At 41.6% G+C, this 22677-nt stretch overlaps 1 protein-coding gene across 5 annotated transcripts in view; it reads left to right on the top strand.

Moving 5' to 3' along the window:
* XPR1 (xenotropic and polytropic retrovirus receptor 1) overlaps window positions 1–22677 on the top strand; it is a 104536-nt gene that overhangs the window by 52303 nt on the left and 29556 nt on the right. For all 5 annotated transcript variants that reach the window (XM_086902066.1, XM_086902063.1, XM_086902062.1 and 2 more), the window contains 2 exons: window positions 16011–16112; window positions 21865–22088. In XM_086902066.1, the coding sequence (XP_086758192.1) occupies window positions 16011–16112; window positions 21865–22088 (326 nt within the window). The remainder of the gene's footprint in view (window positions 1–16010; window positions 16113–21864; window positions 22089–22677) is intronic.

The following is a 22677-nucleotide window of genomic DNA, read 5'->3' as shown; positions in this document are numbered from 1 at the left end:
TCAGGCTCTGAAAATGATGTAACTATTTTACTATAATAAAATAATTACAATTTTCAGAGAGGAATCTAGGGCAGTAGGCTATGGTTCATAAAAACACTTGCTTTGGCAAACATTTTACCACTCAAAATAAAAAGCAATTATTTAAAATTATAAAATCTCTTTTGCACAATGTTGCAAACCTTATTTTAAGTACTGGCAGCGTTCCTGAATGTGTCTGAGTACACCATCACCTCTATGGAACATAGTTTAATTCTTGTCAGATTTGCCTACTCAAAACTTTGCTGTGAATATTTTAAACATAGGCTGTTGCTGCTGAGTCTTTGCTGCTAGTTGTAGAGGTGGCATGTATTTATACTACATTTGCAGGGAAAGAGTTTATTTTTCACTTTCAGTGCTAATGAGGAGAAGATACCTAATTTGTGGGTATGCAAAGAACAACTCACAGGTCATTTCTTTAGTATTAAACAACATTCTAATAAGGAATGCTAGGTGGATGTGCTGGTGAGTCTTTAATTGCAAACAGCAGAAGCAAACCCCCCCAAAAATAAAATTTTCTTTGCTGTTAGCTGCAAAAATGCTTTCGCATAAAATGTCACTTGCTATAAATTCCCTAAATTTGCTCTTTTACAAGAAGCACAAATGATACCCATTAGTTCAGCAGCAGCCTCTCGCTCAGCTTGGTCTTTTCAAGCTTGTTCTTAAGAAGCAAGAGTGATTTAATGGTCAGTGACTTTTGTATGGAGGCTGCCCGTGTGCCATTGTGTTCCGTGGGTGTCCTCGTGTCCCCCCAAACAATCCTCTGTAATCGACAGCTGAGCCCTGTGCTCCGTCTTCTGGGGCTGCTCCAGGTATCCAGACATCCCTGAGAAAGGGAAACCTGCTTTTTTTTCCCCAACAAGTGATTACAGTTTCCTTCAAAAGTATTTGAATTTTATTCTGTAGTGGTTTTTCTCACCGCCTTTGGTACCTTGTGTGGATGTGTTCTCTTACATCTCATCCAAACCTCCTAGGTTGGGTATATTAACACCAAATGGACCTTTCAGATGTCAGGGTGATTATAGCTCACCTCAGTCCTGGTTACAAATATCAGATGTGGTTTAGGCTCCCTGTCTGTTTGAAGACTATATTTCATCCTAGAGAGAGGTTTTTTCCCAGACTTGCTTCTGCTGTGTCCAGTGTTGGGTATGTGTGACAGCCTCCAAATGCTTGTCAGGTAAACTCTGAAGCAGAAAACTCTTTCCCCAGAATGAACTGTGTGTTCATTCTGCTCGAGTCTTACAGAAAACACTCTGTCTCAGCCTCTGGTGCAGGCTATTTCCTTTGTGCCAGCAGTTCCTCTTGGAATAGTCTCTAAATTCCTCTAAATTCAGGACGACTTCTTTCCGTGTCTCTGAGTTTAACGCAGACACAACAACAGATCCTTGGTTAAGTTTACATCCCAGTCCCAGGATGCTCCTTTGGTGTTAAATGCAGTTATCCTTCATCCAGCTGAATTTGAGATGACAACAATGGTAGAAGTTTTCACCTCTGGAGAGCAAAGATGTGACAAAGCTTTTGGTGGAGCACCTAGCAGTGTGGTTTGGGGCTTCTTTTTTTTTTTTTTTTTTTTTTTTGACAAAGAATTGTTGGAATCCTTCTGGCAACCCCATCTTGTATTTCTGCTGAATTCTGACTGTTTTGTCATCTGCATGCTACCTGCCATGTGGCACATTTCATGTACTTGTTTGGCAAAGGAAAGGAAAATACATCCATGTTCTGCTTTAAAAATAGTGCCGCCGTCTGTAAGACCACTTGTGTTGTGTGGGGGGATTGCCGTGCTAACACTGTCTCTGGAGGCAGATTGATAGCTACAGAATTGCACTTTCGGGCTCTGTGTGTGTGAATCAAGTGATAAAACAGCCAGGAAACCTGAAAATTAATTCATATGTTCTGTGTAAGTTTGCTGTGGGGTGGGAGGGCTTTAACCTTTTGGACTACATTTTTGGTTAAAAATGACCATTATTTCAGAGGAAGGGCAAGAAGCTTCATGAGAAGCTCAGTTGACTCCAGTGGGTCAAAAGAGGTGGCTGAGATGTTGTTGAGCAGGAATAGAGGCTGTGTTTCTAATCCAGGGTAATGGAGACCAAACCAGAAGCAAATAACTCTTGTTGGCAGCAGGACCAAGTGCAGCATCAGCAGCTTCCCCTCCAGAGAGCCACAGAGGGCAGGCACACAAGTAGCATTACTATCATGTGTACATTTGTCTGTCTAGTGGAAACTGGGGTGGTTTGGTGTTGGCAAACACAAAGGTTTTTCAGTTTGAGACGTTTCTTTGAGCTTTGTTGTGAGTTGTGTCCTTCAGGAAGCTCTATGGACATTTACTTGTGTCTCTGGCTTATATTTCCACTTCATTCATTCCATCCCGTCCCTCCTAACCCATCCCTGTGTTCTTTCATGGCTGTAATGAATTAATGATTTTATGTAAATGTGGTGTTTGATGGACTGAGGAGGTGTGCCTTGGGACTTGTTTAAGCTATCACATAGGAAATGCATCATCTGCTTCATGTTTTCTGCAATTGCACTCGGTTTGATTTTTCCTTTATTGCTTTTTCTTCTTCTCTAATGCCTTTCCCCCTCAAAACAGTTCTTTAAGCATGGTTAGACCTTTTGCCTGAATTTAAGGATTTAATTCTATTTTTCCATCCCTGTTCCCCACTCCCTTATTTTCCACCCGAAGTGTGAAGGGAAAAAAAGCAACCACCCCTGCATTACATACCTGATTGCTATTCAGTTCCCAGGGGAGAGGCACTGAGAGCTAAATGCAAGGGCTGGAGGTCTGGGCTCTCTGGTTAGATTCACTGAATGTCACTAATTAGAGCAGAGTAGCCACTTATATATTTATTCATGTTCCAGAACAGTTGGTGAATCAATTGAGTGAATGAACTGGGGCAGTTTCAGTTCTTCTTGTGTTTAATTTGCTGAAGAACCAACCCCCAAACCTTACATGCTTAGCCCCCAAATCTGTTGAGGTTGGTTCTTTGTGCCCTGATGATACAGACCTGTATGGATGTAACAAAACTTCATTTCTATGTGGAAATTCCATTATAATACATTCTTTTAGATGATGCTTTTTCTACTCTCCTCTCTTCTGCTGTTGAAAAAGAGGCTGATTCCAGCCTCTGAAATACTTGCCAAAAATTTAAAAAAAAAAAAAAATCATGGTGAGAAGAAAGTAATATTACCTTTAAGGCCATCCTCACCATTCTTGATAGATTAATTTGCCTAAAGCTTAAATTAAAATCCTTGCAGGACTTGAAATCAGGACGAACAAGCACAGAATAAACCTTGCAGCGCACGGTGGTTTCTTTTTTAGACAGTACAGATGGATTTCCCCCGTAAACACCTTGAAGTGTTGCCTTTCACCAAAATCCCGTCTGAATTTAGCTCCTAATTGATAATAGCTCATTTACGTGGTGGGAGCAGGCTGGTGACAGCCTCCTGGTCCCCCCTTGCTGGGAGATTTGCATTCCATCTGCTCGGGCTGTTGATTAGCAGCATGCCGGCTACATGAGCAGTGCTTCTGGATGCTGCGGTCATCTGTTGCGATAAAATTCTTCTGTGAGGACACAGCCACAAAGCTCAAAGCATGGCTAGGGCAGTGAGGATAACCATTTTGGGGCTTGCTGCTCTGGGGAGTTTGGTTGGAACGTGCATCACTGGCTCCAGGTTTCCCTGAGTTCTCCAAGCTTTGGTGGACAAAAGTCCGAGCTCCTCCCTGCAACTGCAGTTTGGAGTGTTCATCTCTCCCATTCCAGTTGGATCACCCATGTTTCAAATAAGGATCACCCTTTAATTTTATAGGTTTTGCAAAGAAGAAGGTTTCCAGTCAACCACAGCTTCAAAGTGGGCAGCGTCTTGTTAACTGCTGCCTGGCAAAGTTGCTGTGTCCAGCACTCAGGTTTCTTTGGGGAGATATCCATGGATGATTTGTTCAGGTTTATTGAAAGTCCTGTTGTTCTGTCCATTTGCACAGCTGATACTGCAACTGGCACTTAAATTTACTATCACAAATAGGGGTAAAATCAAATTAAATGTGGTGGCTGTGTAACACGTCCTTTGAAATGTAAATAAGAAGTGACTTTGGAACTTGGGCCATTGAGTTTTTTACTTTCAGCATACTTCGAGTTTGTGTTTGGATGCAAAACCTTTCTGTTGGCAGTTACTTCTGCAGTTTGTGTATTCCCTTCCCACCAGGTTTTGTTCGGGAAGTAATAGAAATTACTGAATGGTTCCTTTTGCCTTTTTATTTAGCAAGTGCCAGCAGTGCTGTGCATTGAGCCTGGGGGAAATGTGGGGATGAAATCACATGCCTCTCAATCTTTCTTCTCATTTAGGGTATAAAAATCTTTTTCAGAAGGATTCATTCCAGTTCCAATCTGGCAGGGATGCTCCAAGAGGAGATACCCAGCCCGTGTGGTTTCTGGTTAGGGACTTGTGCTGTGCAAAATGAAAGAGATTAACTTGGAAAACAGACAAACAAACAAGTGCAGTCCTGGTCTCTGCTGCATTTTAATCTTAAACTAAAATTACCCCTGGAACACAGTAGCTCTGTTGAGGAGTTGAAGTGGGCATAGACTTTCAAATCAATCCCTTTGAAAGACTATCTTCTCTCCCCTTGAAGGAAGGACATTTGAACTGGAGCTTGTTCCTTCCATGTGCTTAAATCATAGCAAAATAACATCTGAGGAATGCTGCTTTTGCTTGAATTGGGTTTAAACAAACCCTTTAAGTGCAGGGTTGAGAAGAAGGAAAGGCAAGGGATGCCATCTAAGCGTGTGTTTAGAAGAAAACAACTCCAAACTTGTGGGGACCTGCACTGGAGAGCTTCTGCTTATCTTGAATTTACCACAGTGTCTCCAGGCATGCTTCAATCCATGTGTTTTAATTAATACAGCAGGGTAGGGCTCAGCTGGGTGGCTGTGCACTGCATGAGCAAGGAGGAATATAACCTTGGGAAGGCTTTGTAGTGTTGTGGAGAGGATCCTACAACATCTGTTGCTGTAATAATGTAAGAATTAAAGCAGAAGAATTACTGCCCTGAGTGGAGAAGCAGCTACCTTCATGTTAATTTGCTGGTGTTTTAGCTAGAATTATATAATTAAATAGGAAAAATATTGGTTTAAATTGTGCAAAATGTTTAGGAAGATGCTGTTGTAAACATTTATGAGAACTAACAATCTGTTCTGTTCCTGAACATGGTCTGACTGTAAGGCCCTCCGGTAAAATCTTGCACAGAGCCACTCTTGAGCCCTGTGTCATTGCTCTGAGACACCTCAAAAATGTATTTTTCATCATCTGATAAATGCTTGCTTATTATCTTTTTGCCAACTGTTTGCCTTTACTAGCTGGTAAAATAAAAAAGGGAAAATGAATTTGAGTAGTGTTGGCTCCCTGGGGGGAAATGAAACCATTGAGAGCATGTTTGAAGTAGGTTTGTCTTTGTAGCATGTGCTACATGTACTCCATACAGGGAGCCTGTTGTTGTTTCTGCATCATTTGTTTTGTCTTTCTGGTTGTTCTTAATATTAATTGAAGTCTTTCCCGAGACAGTTCTGTTAATCTTTCTTTTGTCATTTCCCTCCTCCTCCTGCCCTCGATATCTCCAATGAACATGCTCTCCTGCATCTGAAAGGAGCTTTAAAGTAGCATTGTTGTTGTTTTTTTTAATGGTGATGGTTCATTTATTCACCTGTTTGGTTTTTTTTTCCCCCACCAGTGCCAGCGTTTCTAATTGTTTGCTTAGCATCTGAATTTTATATGTGCTGTAATTGTTATAAGGATGCAAATAGTTTCCTGGAGTGATGGGTGTATGTCTCTTATCAGCTCCAATTATGCAAAATGTTTTCAATTAGCTGTAATTCCCTTCCCTGCCTCCCCTCAAACACAGGGAGTGAGCAGGGTCTCTCCAGGGACACCGGGGTGCTTTGCTGGAGCAGCCTTTCCCCTTCCACATCACATCCTGTCCCGGCAGCCTTAGGATCAGGAAGCACATTCTGCTACTCCTTTTGCTTCTCAAAAGTTAATTACACCATTTCCCTGAAAGTTTTCAGTGTCTTAAAGGAGGAGATATTCACTCCATCTTTAGAATCCCACCATTTTGCCATCAGCAATGGAAGCACCCTGCACTCTGAAGCTTTTCCTTGAGTTTATCCCTTGCTGTGCAGAGTCAGAGCAGGTTGTAAAGTGCTTTTTAGGCTTCTGGTACCTACCAGAGGGGGGATGCTTTGGTAGATGGATTGATGGCTAAATGTGAGAGGGCAATTCCTGTGATGTCTTTGCATGGAGCAGTTGCTGAGAAGTGACCAAAATGTTCCTGTAAGCCTTGAGGTGGTTCTGGCTCTGAGGTCATCTGGTGGAAGATGTCCCTGTCCACGGCAAAAGTGTTGGAATGAGATGGTCTTGAAGGTCCTTTCCAACCCCAAACCATTTTGTGATGATGATGTACAGTGACAGAGGACAGCAAAGAGAAAGCAGAGGAGTTTCCTGACAGAAAGAGTTGTTGTATGGATACTTTATTGAAAAAGAATTGTGGATGTGGATGGTGTTTGTTTGGGTAATGCAGAGAAGAGGTCCATGCTTTCTGCCTAGTATGGAAAGATTCCTGTGTTCAAAACAGAGATAGCTCTGGCTTGCCAATGAATCACTGAATTGTCTGCAGCAGGATGAAGTAACTGGGTTTAAATAGCTTCATCTCTCTAAAGAAATATTTTGAAGCCCTCTAAACACTTCCTCTGTAGTTGGAGTAAACTTTTCTTCCTATTGTGCCTCAAAGTGACCTTGCTGCTTGTTTTAGGCCTTATCTTGGCCCCTAATTCCTGACAGAACCCAGAAGAGAACTGAGGAGGTTGAGGCTCACCTTTTCCAGCATATCTTGGTGTGTTTGCTGGGTGCAAGGACTCAGAGAAGTGCTTGAGTCCAGAGCAGGGTTTTGTTAAACCTAATTTGATGCCTCTGCTTCTGTGTTACTCATCAATCAGGAAGGGTGGGTCCAGTTCCTGCAGCTATTGAATTCCTCCCCAAGAAAAGCAAACTGGGCTTAGAGCACACACAGGGCTTGGACAGGGCATGGCTTTAATGCTGAAATATGGCATTTCTTAAAGCTCTGAGTGTGTATCCTGCTGGTGGCCACCTGCAAGTCTTGATGAAGAGGAGAGCTGCTTAGAATTCCCACTCTCACTTTGGATGAGTGGCACAGTGGCTGGTGGTGCAGCACAGGTGATCTGCTTGTCAGGCTGCATTTGCAGGGTTGGCTTTGTCACTGGGAAAATGCTGATAGGATCTGGGCCTCTTGTTCTGGCATAAATTAGCACTCTTCTTGTTGCATTTGCTCGTGCACAAATGATTTTTGCCAGCAATTGAAAATGAAAAATCAAATGTACATATATTCTGCAGAGTATATTTGGTGGAAGGAGGGAGGGAAAGAAAGTGGGGGAGAAAGCACTGAAAGAATGAGACTAAAACTCTTATTTTCAAATGATTCTGCCCTGCATTTATCTTGTTCATCAGATGTATGGGTGACAGTTCAAGTCTGTCATCAGACCCAGCAGAACACATCCCTGAAGGATATCTGTGGAGGGAACAGCGGCCATCCTGTCCAAGAGTACTTTGATCAAGGCATTGCCCATTTCAAAGGTCCAGCTTACATAATGAAATGGTGCTGCAATCTCTTGTGTAACACCACATTGCAAGGAATTCCCAGTTTAACTTTGTTTTCCAACTTATTTCTTCTTTTGAGCATTTTACATTTTTGCACCACAACCAGTGTTTGATGGGACTCTGAGCAACCTGGTCTAGTTGAAGGTGTCCCTGTTCATAGCATGGGGGTTGGCCTAGGTGGCCTTTAAAGGTCCCCTCCGACCCAAATAATTCTGCAGTTCTGTGATTTTTTTACTTCTCTGCAAAATAGCTTAAAGCAGACTGAAATATCTCAAAAATACTTGAACATCACTTGTGTTGGAGCACACAGAACCAGCCAGTTTGCATCCAAGATGAGGATGGCTTTTCCCCATGAAAGCTGGAGAAGGCAGAGCTGGAGGCACACGTGGTGCTGGAGCCTTGGCAGGAGGGGAGGTGCTGCTGGGAGAGAGAGACCAAAGCTTGGATTCAATCTCTTTTAATTCAGTAATCCAGACATTTCCTGTGTTCCTGTCAAGGCTATGGGCATGTGAATCCAACTTCAGTGAGTTGTGTTGGCTTCTCCAACATCTCCTTGTCAGCTGAGCTGTGGGGTAGTGCCTTGAGTCATCTCCCATCTCAGGAGTCCAAGCAGGTGATGTGATATTCCAATTAAATCAGTCTAACAAGTTGCTGCTGCCAGAGGAGGAATCTCACTCTCACCACCTCCTCCCTGCCTGCAAGGAGCCCTTTCAGAGGGATAAACCACAGGAAACGACTTTATTGATCATTTTGGTTTTTAATGTCTTTCAGTTTTAATGCTGGTTAGTTCCTTAAATACCAGATTAACTTCCTGAGCTGGTTCACTTGCTCTTGGATAAGCAGCAGCACCACAGCAAGGAAAAGGGCATCGTGTGTGTGTGTGTGTGGAAGAGAAGGCATAAAGGACAGCCATAATTACTGCTAAAATTCCCTGCAACTCCTTCTCCATGTGATTTTCCTAGGAAAAACTTAATACATACAAGACTTAAAAGTGCACTGTATTAACGTTCCTTTAACTGACTGTAATCTCAGTTTTGTTTTAATTCATCTCTTCTTTTTGGTTATGTCAGATGCTCTGACAGTTTTTGTGTAGTTTTAATGAGAAGGTAAAATTCTGGAAGTAAATCTATGAAAGCTGGAGGCTCAATAAAAGGAACATAAACAGTCATTTTATTATGAAGCTTTATTTCCTGACAGAAACATTTTTGGCTTGATTAAAATATTCACAATATCAAACTAATCTTTCTTGATAAATAAGAATGTACATTAAAGAAGATTAGAAAATTTCTTTTTATTTCTCTTTCCATGCCACCTTCCACCTTCATTCACCCACTCCATCTCAGGTGGAGGTGGGGCAGAGAAAGAATATTTGTGGGTGTTGGGGTGATGGATCTCTGCTGTATTCAGCACTATTTGAGTTTATTTTGATTTACTCTTGCTCTGCTCCATGTGGTTCCAAGGTCTTGTCCCCATTCCAGTCCCCAGTGTTCCATCACTGCTTTGGGGGCTGGCCCAGAACTTTACAGCTTTGGGGTGATTTTGCCTTACCTTTCCTGGAGCCTACACTTATATTTAATTGTTGCTTGGCTGAAAGGTTGGGAAACTCCTCCTGATAATCAGCAGAGGGTTTGCTGAATCCACTTTTGCCAGGCTGATGGAAGAGGTGGGGAAAGTGATTATATAGAAAAAACATAAGTTTGAATTCTGAGCACCTGATTTGATAGCAACAATTCTGGACTTGATTTTCCATGTTGCTGTGTGCTTTTCTTTTATATTTATCTTCTTGGTTTAAATTGGGCAATTTAGGGAAGTATCCTTATTTGCATCCATGTGTTTTAGCAGAAGGAAAGCTTTTCTGGCAGGTTTGTAGCTGCATAAAACACAGCTGTGCTTATTTAATTGAGGTCCATTCAGTGGATCTTAAAAACATGAACAAGTACTGCTAAGTTTTTAGTTTGGTGGCCCTGTCATTCATGAAAAGGGAAAAAAAATATCACCTTGGATGCAACATTGCTCAGATTAAATGAGCCAGCCAGATGAAATGAACCTCAGCCAGAGGTGCAGGGGCCATTTCAGATCTCGTCTGTAAGAAGCTGGAATATCTCTGCTTTCATTAACCTCTGGTGCGTAAACTGTGGTGTGGGGTTTTTATGCAGCCATAATTGCTGCTGTCTTGTCTTGTTTTGATGAAAACCAGAACTGGAGGCAGCAGATGAGCAGCTGGAGGAAGGTGCAGGTGTGTTATGTAAGCTGGGAATGTCCCGGTGTGATCCTGGTAATCCCACAAAGCTCTTGGATCTCTGCTTGTCACAACCCAGCAGACATGGCCTGGACAGGTTCTAGGATGAGTAACTCAACCCTGGTGTTCTCCATTCTTTGTCTCGGAGTAAAGGTCAATGTGAAATTTGACTCTCAGTTCCTGTTGACTCTTTCCTTCACCCTGGGGTGTGTGGCAGTATTTCTGGTCTAGCTTATTGGGAGACTTGTGAAAAAAAACCACAAATAAATCCTTTCTTTCTTGAGAAGAGAGGAATTTCAGGGTGGCTATTAGCCAGGGAAGGTATTGAGTGCTGTCCCTGGATGATGTCTCCTGGCATCCAGGTCTGTCATCTTGTATTATCAGTATTTTTATGGTAGGTTTTGAAACACTGCTGAGCATTTGTGTTGCTTTTCTTTCTTTATTTTTTTTTTTAATGACAAGTTTCTGCCTAGCTGCCCTTGAAATCTGAGCTACCACAGTCTCAAATTTTATAATTCTGCTGGGAGTAGTGAATCTCTTAATGGTACAGAAATGAAGCATTAGTGACTCTCCTGGAACAGCTGACAAATACTAGCACTGCCTTCCTTGCAGAAGGATTATGAATTCTGGATGCTTGTTTGAAGAAGAACACCTGTAGAACAGCTGTGCCCTGTAAGCTGCAAAACCTGACATTTGGAGCTGTCTTCTCACATATGGCTACTTTTTCTGCACCTGAAGTTCATACCAGGATGCTGTCATTGCTTTAGAATCTGTGTTTACAGAGTCACAAATATAAATAATTGATAGTAGACACTTGGTTGGATGTCTAGCTTGTAGGCATGTTGTGGAGGTTGCTTTTTCTTTCCAGCTAAACAAACCATCTGTAAGAATCAGGATGGTTTCCTGGTAAGATTTCAGTGATACAGTGTGAAAACTAAGGAAACAGGATTTTTAGCAATCTTAAAATTGTCGTTTCTAAAGGTATTTTGAAATAGATTTTGTTCACTCTGAGTTAATTGATAAAAACAACAAAATGGTGAAGCAAGACCTGAGAGAACTTGTGTTGGTGATCAGCAGCAGTTCTTGTCCCCTTCTTCCCCTGTCCACACATAAACCCTGTATATGCTGGCAATTCCAGCCTCATTTTCTACCTGAGTGGTCATTTTTTATTGCTAGGTGTAAGGCAATAATTTAATAACCAGATCTAATTTATGCTAAAGGATTCATTAAGTGGAGAGCTGACCACCTCATCTGTGATGGCTCAGAAAACCAAGTATAGCCTGCTTTGAATTTTTTAATGACATTATTTTTAATATCAACTAGCTCACGAAGCTTCTTCCCTGATGAGTTTACAATATTTTAATTTGAGGTCCACTTTTGGTGGCTGGAATAAATTCCAGAAGAGATGCACACCATTACATGTGCAGTTTGCAGCTCAGCTGTTAGGGTGGAGATATTCCTTTATTTGCAAGCAGAGTTGCCTTCCTTCTTCTTCCTACAGCAAGAATAAGTCCTAGGAAGGAATTTCTATGTGCTTAAAGCACATAAAAGTCTGTACAAACAAACTTTTATTTGTCCCAAGATGGGACATAAAAGTTCATGGTGAGTAATTAATTTACTGAAAGTTTCAGTGAATGATCCAATTTGCAGCTGACCCAAGTGTGGCATTCTGTTGAGAGAAAGGGAGTTGCCCTTTGGAAAAACCTTTCCTTTGGAAAAATACCCCAATAAACACCAGGATGACGCATCAGGAGTATAAAGATAATAATCTCTGTCCTTGCATTATGGCACTTCACAATCTGATTTTTTTTGCCTGCAGAATTTCAGTGTGCTGTGTAAAAAGCTTGGGGAAATGAAAATCTTGGTGCTGCAGATCTGTCAAGGGTATGAGAGAACTGTGATGGTTGAGTAGACAGACAAAGCTGATGGGATTTTGGAGACAGATACATGTTTTCATTATAGTGACCCACTTTTTAGCATTTTGAGTAGCAATAAATGGCTTTTTCTTCTTTTATTCCCTAGTGTGCCACTGGGCCTAGAAGTATCAGCAGTTACTGTCTTTATAGGAACAAGAAAACTATCTTTTAAATCTTGTTAATTTTTCATAACACAATTCTGTTGTTGTAGTCCTAGTTGAAGGCTGAGTACAGGGTGTGGAAAATTAAAAAAAATAAATTAGTGTACTCAAAGTGGTGCTGATGTTAAACTTGTGATCACTTGTTCAGTATTATTTGATGTGTTTAATGCCAATGTTGAGCTTGATTTTTATGTCACTGACTAGATTTCAGACCCCCTCCTCATAAATCAAATTGCCTCCTCTGTAGCTAAATTGTTGAAATAACATTACTCAGGTAAAGCTGTTTTGTGGCAAACAGAAGGTGATTCAGAGAACTACACCTGTGCTGATCTCATAACAAAGCTAATTAATCTTTTTTAATTAAGTGCCCTTTAAAATTCAGCATGATAGAGTAGAGAATTTATTAAAAATGATTACTTTAAAAGGGCACTGCTCTAAGAAAGAGAACTTTTACTGGTGTGTTCTTGCAAGGGAGTGAGTGAGCAGAGCTGCCCAGGATGCTGATCATTTGTTTATATACTACAGCTGCAGAAAATGAGAAATTAAGTGAACAGTTGAGAGGAGCACTGAGAAATGAGTGCTTGGGACAGCTTAGGAACATAATTTGGATGTTAATTTTTCAACTTCAGGTTCTATTTTAGGTGTGCCAACATCTGAGCTCTCTGCAAACCTGAAAATGTGGCAGGAGTACATCTAGATTGCTGCTGGATTGGGCTCTGCAAGTAAAAGCAAGAGATTTGCAGGCTTCCTGTGGGTTTTTTTTTAATTCAGGACAGGGAATCCATAGGAGGATGAGGTCTGGAAGGTGCAGTATTGATCAGTCTGCTTGGCAGCCTTGTTCATGCGTAAATGGAGTATGAAATCTATAGAAAAAGAACAAAAGGAAGGTTAGGCCAGCCCTCCTTGGCAGCAATAGCTGGATGCCTTTTAGAAACAGCCCCTGTTGTCATGGAGCTCCCCAAGCCAAGGCCAGGGTCTGGCACTGTGATTTTCTCATGGCAAAGCAGCCTTGGGGGGGAAATAAAAAAATAAAAGCAGTAGCCTTGGCAGCACTCATCTATTATTGCAGCTCAATGACTGAACCGGTAGGACCTGGACCAAAGAGAAACCTTTTCTTCACAGACATTCCTGATTTTATTTTTATTTTTTTTTAAGTCTGGCAGCTATGCTGGTCTGCAAAATATCTTTTTATAAGGCGGCATTTGACATTTGGAGAAGGATTTTAAATAGTTTATGGAGAACTTGCTGTCCTCTGAGTCAGCAATGTTTTGAGGTTGAGATAGAGACCTGAATTCCTAATCTCAAGGGTTTTGGAAGGGCTTCCAGTAGGAGTTGATTTGTGTTCAAAGCCCATTTTCCTCTTCTGAACTTTAGATTATGGTCAAACTGTTCAACACACACTGATTTATAATTTCTTGAACTGGTCAATAATTTACAAAACAAGATATTCATTGTATTAATTGGCATTGATTATATTAGTTCAACTCTATGCTGCTTTACTGAGCTTTTTTGGTATCTTAGAAGGTGCTATTTTCCTTGCACAGAAATATTCATGCTTGACTTTATGGACAAAAAGTATATTCTCATGCTTAGAGATTTTCAAATTTTTTTTTTTAATTTTTTTTTTTTTACCCTTTGGTAGTTCCAGTGCCTGAAGTTTAAAAGCTTTCTTACTGTCATTTTGTGAATGTACTGAAACATAAAAACAAGTGATGGCAGAAGAGATTTGGTGTTTCTCCAGGAGGACAGCAGTGAGCTTCTGTGCTTTTATTTATGACATACTTTTAAACGCAGGAAATGATGGTTCCCCCATGTCTAGAAAAACTTTTCTCCTAGACATGGGTAAACTCTTTATGCCAGAGAATTTGGTGCTGGAAATTTCAGGTCCTTCCTTAAAAAATCACATTTGGCTTGGTACCTCCTGATTACTATTATTTGCAAAGTTTTGGGCACCTAGTGAATAAAATCTCTGCATTTTGAGCATTATAAAGTAATTTCTGCTGCTTCACCCCCCTCCCCTGTTTGTGCTTTGCTGTCGAGTCAAGGATTTGGGAGTCTTGGAGACAAGTTCAGCTCAGCCTCACTGGGAGAGCCCCAGGCTGGGATGTTACAACTTCTGTGACTCTGCTGTTTGGAGTCAGCAGCCCTGAAGCAGAGTTATTTTCTGTCCCTGTGGTGCCCACCAGGAGGGATCCCTGTGGGATTGCTCATCCTTGGTCCAGAGCTCTGGAGCAGGGCTGGAATGACACCTCGAGGCTGCTGTGGTTCTCCTTCAGCAAAGAGCCCTGTCATTCCAAGGGTTTGTTTGCTCCAGGGAGGGAGGCTTCATCCTTGGGAGTAGCCACAAGTATAATGGTTGGATAAGAAAGGAGCCCTGGGAGCCAAAGCTTGGAGTTTGGAACAGGCTTTGGAGCCCTTGAGAATTCTTCTCTACAAGCCCTTGGGTAGTGGAATTGTAAACACCAGGCATCTGTGCAGAACTGGTTATTTTCTCTCTGTTTACTCTTTAAAGCATCATCAAACTCCAAAATAAGACAGATTTTTTTTTCCAAGGTTGCCCCTACACTGCAAATTTTGTGTTGTGTTCTTTACTCTGTCCATACCATCCCTTAAAAATGGTGCTGTGGGTTTGTGGTGCTTAATATCAGAGCCAAAACAAAGAATCAGAAAAAAATCTAAATGTTGAAATTTTGTGTTTAAATATTCTCTTGAGGTTGGTTTTAACTAGAAATTAATGCTAAAAGATTTCTTGGTTATGAAAGTCCAATTTGTGTATCTGATAGTGAATGAGACTTCCGTGTAGTCATTTGTCTTCTTCAATTTAATAACGTGTATTTCAACATCTGTTTGAATTTGCATCCCTGGAAGAGTTCAAAACACATGTGAATCTGTCACTTAGAGACATGGCTTAGTGGTGGGCTTGACAATGATTGGATTTACTCATCCTAATTCAACCTGAAGCAGTTCTGTGGTTCTATGGTTCTATTTCTCAACGTTGCTGAGACCATAATAAAGTCTTAATTTTCCTGTTTGTGTTAACCCTAACCCTTGCAATCTGTGAGAGTGCATGAAGGATTCAGGGGCTGTAACTATGGGGAGGGTATGAAGAGTCTGCTTTGCTTCAGCATTAGGAACATTTGGTTTTTGACAGTATTGAAATTGGTAATTATAGCCTGTCTTGATATTTTTTTTTTTTTCTTTTACTCATTAAACTAATTTCTTAATTACTAGAAAACGCATTCTGTCTTGGAGATTCTGCACTATATTCTTTATAACAACAAGGTGACCGAATCACTGCTTTAATTTCAAGTTTTGATTTTAATTATGGAATTGTATGTAGTTCTTGCAAAAGAATTAAAACCATTCCAGAGCAGTGGGGTGAAGGAGAATTGTGGCTTTGATCACAATCACCATAATTTAGGCCTTTTCCTTTCCACTTTGCTTATAATAAGTTTTTATTTTTTGGGAGGGAAGCTCCCACACAGTTTTCTGTATGGATTTTTGTATGGATTTTAGTTTGCTGTGATGCTATGTTTGTATTTGAAGGATTACCCTGATGAGAAGCTGGAGCCAGTGAGTTCTCCTAAAAGATCAGGTGAAGGCTTCAGTTAAAAACTTGGTGCTTTCCCTCTGAATACAAATGTTTGCTAAGCTGGAGTGAACACTTACAGTCAGCTTTGTAAAAATGGAGTTGTGAGATCTGAAAATTATCAAAAAAGATGATGGGAACTTTGTTCAGGGTGCTGTTACTGCTGATATGAGTGTGTCCCTCTCTGTGTTGGTGCAATTCCTTTTACAAGCAAATATGTATTCCCTCGAGCCCTTTGGACTTGGTTGTTCTCCTCTGCATGACAAAGATGATGGATTTACTCTTAAAAACTCTTTCCATGGCCACTTTTAAAATTGAATTAAATTAAATTTTAAAATTAAAGCCACTTTTAAAATTGTTCCTGTGTTCTCCTGTTACAACTTCTTTGTTTCTTCTCTTTTGTTTTGTAGACACAGATGAGGACACGGTGAAAAGATGTTTTGCCACGTTCGAAGAGAAATTCTTCCAAACCTGTGAGAAAGAACTTGCCAAAATCAACATTTTCTATTCAGGTAAGGTGCTTATTTTTGTGTGTATTTGTGGAAAATTCAACAACAGAAAAAGGGCCTGTAGGTCCCAAACTTCCAGGATAACCACAATGGTTATGCAGGTCTACCATCAGGTAATTAGAAGCCAGGTTTGTTTGGAAAACTGCTCTGGTTTAATCACAGATCTGGAGCTAAACCCTGGTATTTGGCTGGAGGGAAAATGAATGGCAGGTAATTTCATTTCTTTGAACTTTCAAGGTATCCTGCTGAACTTTATGGAGATGCTCTTAAAACTAAAGGGCACAGTCTTCCAGTTTATCCATGTTAACAATCTCCTGGCCATGTTTTAGGTGTGCTGAGCCTCCTACCTGGTGTTCCCTGAGCTTCTGCAGGAATGGCTCTCATGGGCTTGCCTGTGTATTGTATCTTTATCATCTTGATGGGTGCAACAAGTTTTTAAACACTGAACTCTTACTGAAACCCCTGCAGCTTTGTGGACTACAAAAGCCAGCAGCAGTTGCCATGGGTTATGTATTTTAAGTTAAAATGTTGTGAGGATAACAGTAGGGATTTCTAGGTGTCATATTTGTTTCCTCTGAGAAAGTTGCCTTCCCATCCTGTGTTTTGAAAACAACTTCAGAATGGGTTAATTGGAAATTCACCCTGTAAAATTGCTACAAAAGGCTTGGTGTGCTCTGGCTCCTCCTGCCATTACACTTCAGATGATTTTCATCCTCTTTTGGGGAGGTTTCAAATGAGGTTTCAACTAGAAAAGCATTTAAATGTAGATACAGCAATGTGTTGGCTTCTATAGTTCCTCTTAACATGTTGATTTATTAACTTAGTGCTATAAACAGGATTTGCAGCACAATATGGTAGCCTGTTCTAGTTCTGATTTTAATCTGGTAACAAAAGGCACAGTTGAATTGTGCAAAATATTTTCATAACTACTGGGTGATGACTTTATTGCTGGCTCTTTTACTGCCAGCCAGGATCTGGGTTGTGAACTTGAGGATAGCTGAAAGCATGATAGATGCAGTGGCTGAGCACTGTGGCTTCCCTCTGTTCAGCTTCCATCTAGGGAAGTAAATCTCCTTTGGGCTTGGCTGTGCCTGCTCTCCCAGCTCCCTAGAGCTGAGTGAGTGTCAAAAATACCAGGGTTTTTTTTGTAAAATTGATATTTTTTATTAGTTCAGAGGCATTTTTGTGCATGCAGTCCATACATACCTGACTCAGAGCACTCCTCTGTGTTGTTTCCCTGGGAGATCTTGTATTTCTATCCCAGATCTGAGGTTTTCATGCTCAGAAACTTCCTTTCTGAGCTGTATTAGATCCTGTGTACTGTGAGCTAGACTCTGTGCAGGAAGTTCTGTCAATTTAGATGCACAATACAGATTATAATTTTCCCTAATGAGGAGCTGCTGCCACACGTGCACCCACATGTACGCACCCATTCCAGCATTGTTTAAAATGGCATTAATAACACAGGGTAGGCTTGGTTTTTTTTCCCCAGATACCTGTCATTTCAAAAAGTTCCAGGAGAGAATGCATGTAATTTGAAAATCTCTTGTGATAAGATTAAAATAAGTCTTTTATTTGCAGCAGAGTGACGTGACTTTCATAGAATGGAAACCTGTTATTAGGGTTATTAGCATTGAGCTACAGCAAGAAATGTTCCATCAGTGGTTCCTACCCTTGATCATGTCAGAAATTTGTCATGTTGGACCCTATTGTAACTCCAGGCATGTGTTGGCTTGGATTATGACCCGGCACATCCTATTTATTATAGGTTTATTGCACAGCTTATTGCACCCCTGTCTTAACTACAGTTAAATATTGTTCATTTTCAAGAAAATCCAATTCTCTGTTGATCTCTGCTTAATTCCCTCATCATCTTTCCCTAGGATGAAGGCTCCTCAGTGAGCATCACCCAGAATTGCCACAGCACAAACAACCTCATCCTCTTGGGGTGGCCTGATCCTGAACCCAAATTCCTCCATGGATCTCTCAGATCTGGAGTGACTGCTGCAAAAGCTTTTCTTTGCCCTTCCCTGTTTGTTCCCTTCAAACATTGCCTTAATTCCCCAGCCCATTATCCCAGCTCAATGGAAAGGAAAACTGCTATTAACTAAATCAGATTTAATAAACAATTTGCAATCATTTTCACAATGCTCATAAAGATCCATCCCCAACTGAAAGAAAAAAGAATGACAGGAAATTTTTTCAGATGGCTCCAGCAGAGGAATGGCTATCCAGGGGCTAAAGTTTTATCTGTGGTCAGTTTTGGTTTGTATTTGAGATTTTCTAGATGACAGCTTTGCTATGTTTTAAATCACCATCATCAGGATTTGGCTAAAGAGTAGCCAGCAAAATTTCCATGGTTAATTTAGGAATGGTTTTGTTATTTGTAGGAAACCCTGGCTTTAAATTGGGAAGCCAAATATTGAACATAATATGTACAGCTAGGGAAGGGAATGAATGCTAAAAGGGTCTGCCTGAAATGTGTAGCTGGCAGGAGGTTCAGGCTGTTGATCACGTCCTGTCTGGTGAAACAGGCTTTGATCACACCCATGCCCATGTAAACTGGAATCTGGGGGGAAATTTTCCTGGTTCTTTAGTGCAATAGTCCTTTTCCCATCATCCTTACATGAGAACTTTCATTTAAACTTGGAAAATGAAGTCAAAAACCAACTTGGAGTTGCATAGTTGAGGTGATAACTCTTTAGGCACTTTTAGGATCTAGCAGCACTTTTTGGGCAAAGCTGCTGCTAAAGCACTTGGGTTGAAGTCTGCTGCTATTGGTTTTGGATTTCTCATCTTTGCCATGAAATTACACTTGAGCTGAAGGATCTGTGGGCATCAGGTCATGCAGAATGCTGCAACACAAGAGTGGTTCCAGTTTCTAAGCTTCTTTTTTTTTTACTCTCTTGAGGAACATATTTTTTAAAGTCAATTTTCAGAATGTTAAATTAGCGGTGGATAGTGCTAAATTAGTGATAGTGGTATATGACTTTTCAATTATTTTGGAGCATGCTGCAAACTGAGAAATTAATTTCTATTCTGCTTTGCCATTCCTTGGGCAATTCCCTAGGAGGTTTTCAGAACAGCAGCACATGTTTTGTCTTGTTTTGCTTCTGCATTGAGTCTCCATGGTAAAAAAAAATCATATTTTATTAAAATGAAATGATTTGTGGGTGGGATAACTGGAGTCAGTTCAGGAGAGAGAAGGTGGTGACAGGATGGCTGTTTCTCAGGAGTGACATTTTTTTATGGATAGCTGCAGTTATAAATATTTCAAGGCATCATATTTTCTTTAAATGTTGTATTATTAGGCTGATGGATTTTAGTATTTTTCTGGACACAGGGACAATGGAACAGTGCTCTCAATTGAAAATATAAGTTTAAACTCTTCTGTATCTACTGATTTGATTTAAAAGAAATCTCAGTGCATCACAGATGGTTTAATAGATGTTTCCAATATAGAGAATGAACTTGTGAGCTTTATGTGAAGGTTTTTGATTTGAACAGATTTCTGTTCCTTCCTCCCCAGGGAGCTCCCAAAGTGAGGAGGGATTATTGTTTTTGCAGTCTGATCTTGTTGTGGTAAATATGATGTGGTTATAGGCTGTGGGCAGACAATTCTCACTGTGGGCTGCATTGCCTCTGTTTGGTGGAGCTGTGGAAGTTGTCAGAGAGGAGTTGCCCTTTCCTGCATTTTAAATCTTCCTCTTTTATTAAAGTTTATAAGCGAAAAAATTTGAGTTTCAGGCTCCTTTCCTGTCTGGAAAGGCGTTCTCCTTCTGGCAAATACCTCATGCACTGTAAAATTATTTTTAGAGTAGTTTTAAAATCAGGCAGAATTGAGTAAGACAAAGGAAAAGGAAGAGTAAATCTTACATCTGTGTGGGGAGCAATTGAGAATTGTTATGTAAGATACCAAATGAAGAGAATTATATTGAAATCCAGGAGGCTGTTGGGGCAGAGCTTTGGGTAGCAGAGGGACCTTGTGGCTCTCTGGTTTCTGGTGCGGTGCTGGGTGTCCTGCTGGGTGGAGGTGGCTCCAAAGCTGTGAACCTGGTCAACATCTCCTGGCCAACACCAACACCCGTGGTCTGTGACCCTGCTTATCAACAGAGATGCCAAAGCTGTGACTGAAGCTTAGCAGGGCAAAAAAAGCCTGGAAGGAACCAGTTGTACAGAACTAAGAGAATGAAAACAGCCTTAACTATGCTGTTTTTAGCTTTAAAAGATTGTTATTTAGCCAAAAATACTATTTTCTGAGAGTACATAAAGCAACATGTTTAAAGGAACACCTTCTTCATACTTGAGGTGTGAGGAAGAGAGCCAGACTTGTTCTGAAAGCACATCAAAATGACATTTAAGTGCAGGCTGGTGGCCTCTTTAACCAGTAAATAACGAGGCAATGCTTCTAAAGTGAGGAAAAGAGGGATAAATTATTCCAGCTGATCGTGTACAGCAGCCAGCAGTGTTGTAACTCCTGATCAAAGCAGAGCTGTGTTTGTCTGTCACTGGGAGCTTGGCAGAGGGGCCGTGCTGCTCTCTGAGCAACAAAATCCAGTGTCACATTTGAAGTGTGGGGTTTGTCTTCTTTGATTTCCCTACTGTCACATGAAAAGATAGTAAACACATAGTCAGTAGTGGGTGCACAGATCTGAAAAACGCTTTGCTTACTCACTGTCATGTTTCATAATATTGTCTAACAGGATCTTTCTCTAATGCTTCTGGTGCACTCAATTTATTTGGGAAGGAGGAGCAGCTTTTCTGTTGTGCTCAGAGCAGATGTGTGGTCAGTGCTTTGGTATTTGGATGAGACTCTCTCTGCCTTGCTGCCTCCAGCCAGAGTGGGGACACCTGCCCTGCTGTCCTTGGGCTGTCCCCAGGTACAGGCTGGGCTTCTTCCATCCCTGTGTTTCTGTGGTGCTGGACTAAGTATCCTCTAGGCATCAAAGCTGGGATGGAAGTTGGGAGGTCTCAGTTCCTGGCTAATGCTGCTTTAGTCTGTGCTGAAGGGACAGCACCTTCATTTTGACCATATTATTATATTATTTTCTTTATTTTTGAGAACTTGTGTGTTTTATGTAGGTTTAATGAGGAAAGCTTCCTCCTCTACTCTGCCCTTGTGAGACCACATCTGGAGTTCTGCAACCAGGTCCAGGGCTCACAACACAAGAAGGACATGACCCATTAGAGTGGGTTCAGAGGACATGGAGCACCTCTGCTCAGAGACAGCCTGAGAGAGCTGGGGGTGTTCAGCCTGGAGAAGAGGAGGCTCCAGAGAGAATTCAGAGCCCTTGCCTGTGCCTAAAGGGTCCAAGAGCTGGAGAGGGGCTTGGAGTGGCAGGACAAGGGGGAATGGCTTCAGAGTGACAGAGGGCAGGTTTGAATTAGACATTAAGAAGAAATTCTTCCCTGTGAGGGTGCTGAAACCCTGGCACAGGTTTGCTTGGGGAAGCCGTGGCTGCCCCATCCCTGGAAGTGTTCAAAGGCCAGGTTGGACAAGGAACAAGCGGAGGTGTCCCTGCCAATGTCAGGGGGTTGAAATGAGATGGTCTTTAACCCAAACCAGTCTGTGATTCCATCCTGGGAAAAGAGAAACACCCAGAGCTGTTGAGTTTAATGCTCGATGGGGCAAAGCCGTGCACTATGGTGCGTTTTACCCACAGGCACGCTACTTGAGGAACAGATGCAGCATTTTTAGGGCCGGGTGGGCCACGTGTGACCCTCCCACTTGACTTTCCCCTCTCCCTGCCCGCAGAGAAGCTTGCAGAAGCGCAGCGCAGGTTCACGACCCTCCGGACTGAGCTGCAATCCACCTTGGACGCGCAGAAGGAGGCCAGCGGGGCCTCCACGCTGCAGCGGCGCCGAAAGCCCGTCTTCCACCTGTCCCACGAGGAGCGTGTCCAGCACAGGAACATCAGAGACCTGAAATTGGCCTTCAGCGAGCTCTACCTCAGCCTCATCTTACTGCAGAACTATCAGGTACCCGCAAAGAGCGGCGCTTTTGCAGAGGCCTGTCCGGAAATGGCTCTGTGCTTTGTGTTGTCCTTGTCGCTCTGTTTTTCATTTGTTTCTTCCTTTTTCGAGGGGCCCCTAAACACTTGTAAAGAAAAGGCAGGTGGCAGTGGACTCCTGGTTGCTTTTAATGGAGCTAGAAGTGCTAAGATGACCTGCAGAAGGATTTTTCCTCCTTCCTTTTCTGGGCTGGCTGACCCCAGCACCTTTAATCCAGGCAGGATCTCTTCCTTCTGTGGTGTGTTGTTCTATGCAGGGCAGGTTGGGGAAGAAGTTCTTTTATCTAATATTTGTCCTGAAACTTGAAATCCCAATGTACTGTTTCCTTTTGGCGTTGCCATGGTAGTGGCTGTGACCTTGGTGTATCAGAATTTCTTGCTAAAACATCAATTAAAAAAAAAGATATATTTTGATTTCTGCAGGATACAAGGCTCATTTGCCTTGAGGTATGAAAACAAACGAATCTTTAGTTGTACTTGGATTTTTGGCCTGGTAAATATTGCAGCCGCTGATCTTGTTCCAAAAATCTTGAAATAAAAATCTGAAACTGTTAATA

The sequence above is a fragment of the Cyanistes caeruleus genome, chromosome 9, assembly GCF_971803275.1.
Source record: "Cyanistes caeruleus chromosome 9, bCyaCae1.hap1.1, whole genome shotgun sequence".
Taxonomy (NCBI): Eukaryota; Metazoa; Chordata; class Aves; order Passeriformes; family Paridae; genus Cyanistes; species Cyanistes caeruleus.
This window is presented reverse-complemented; position numbering and strand designations above follow the sequence as displayed.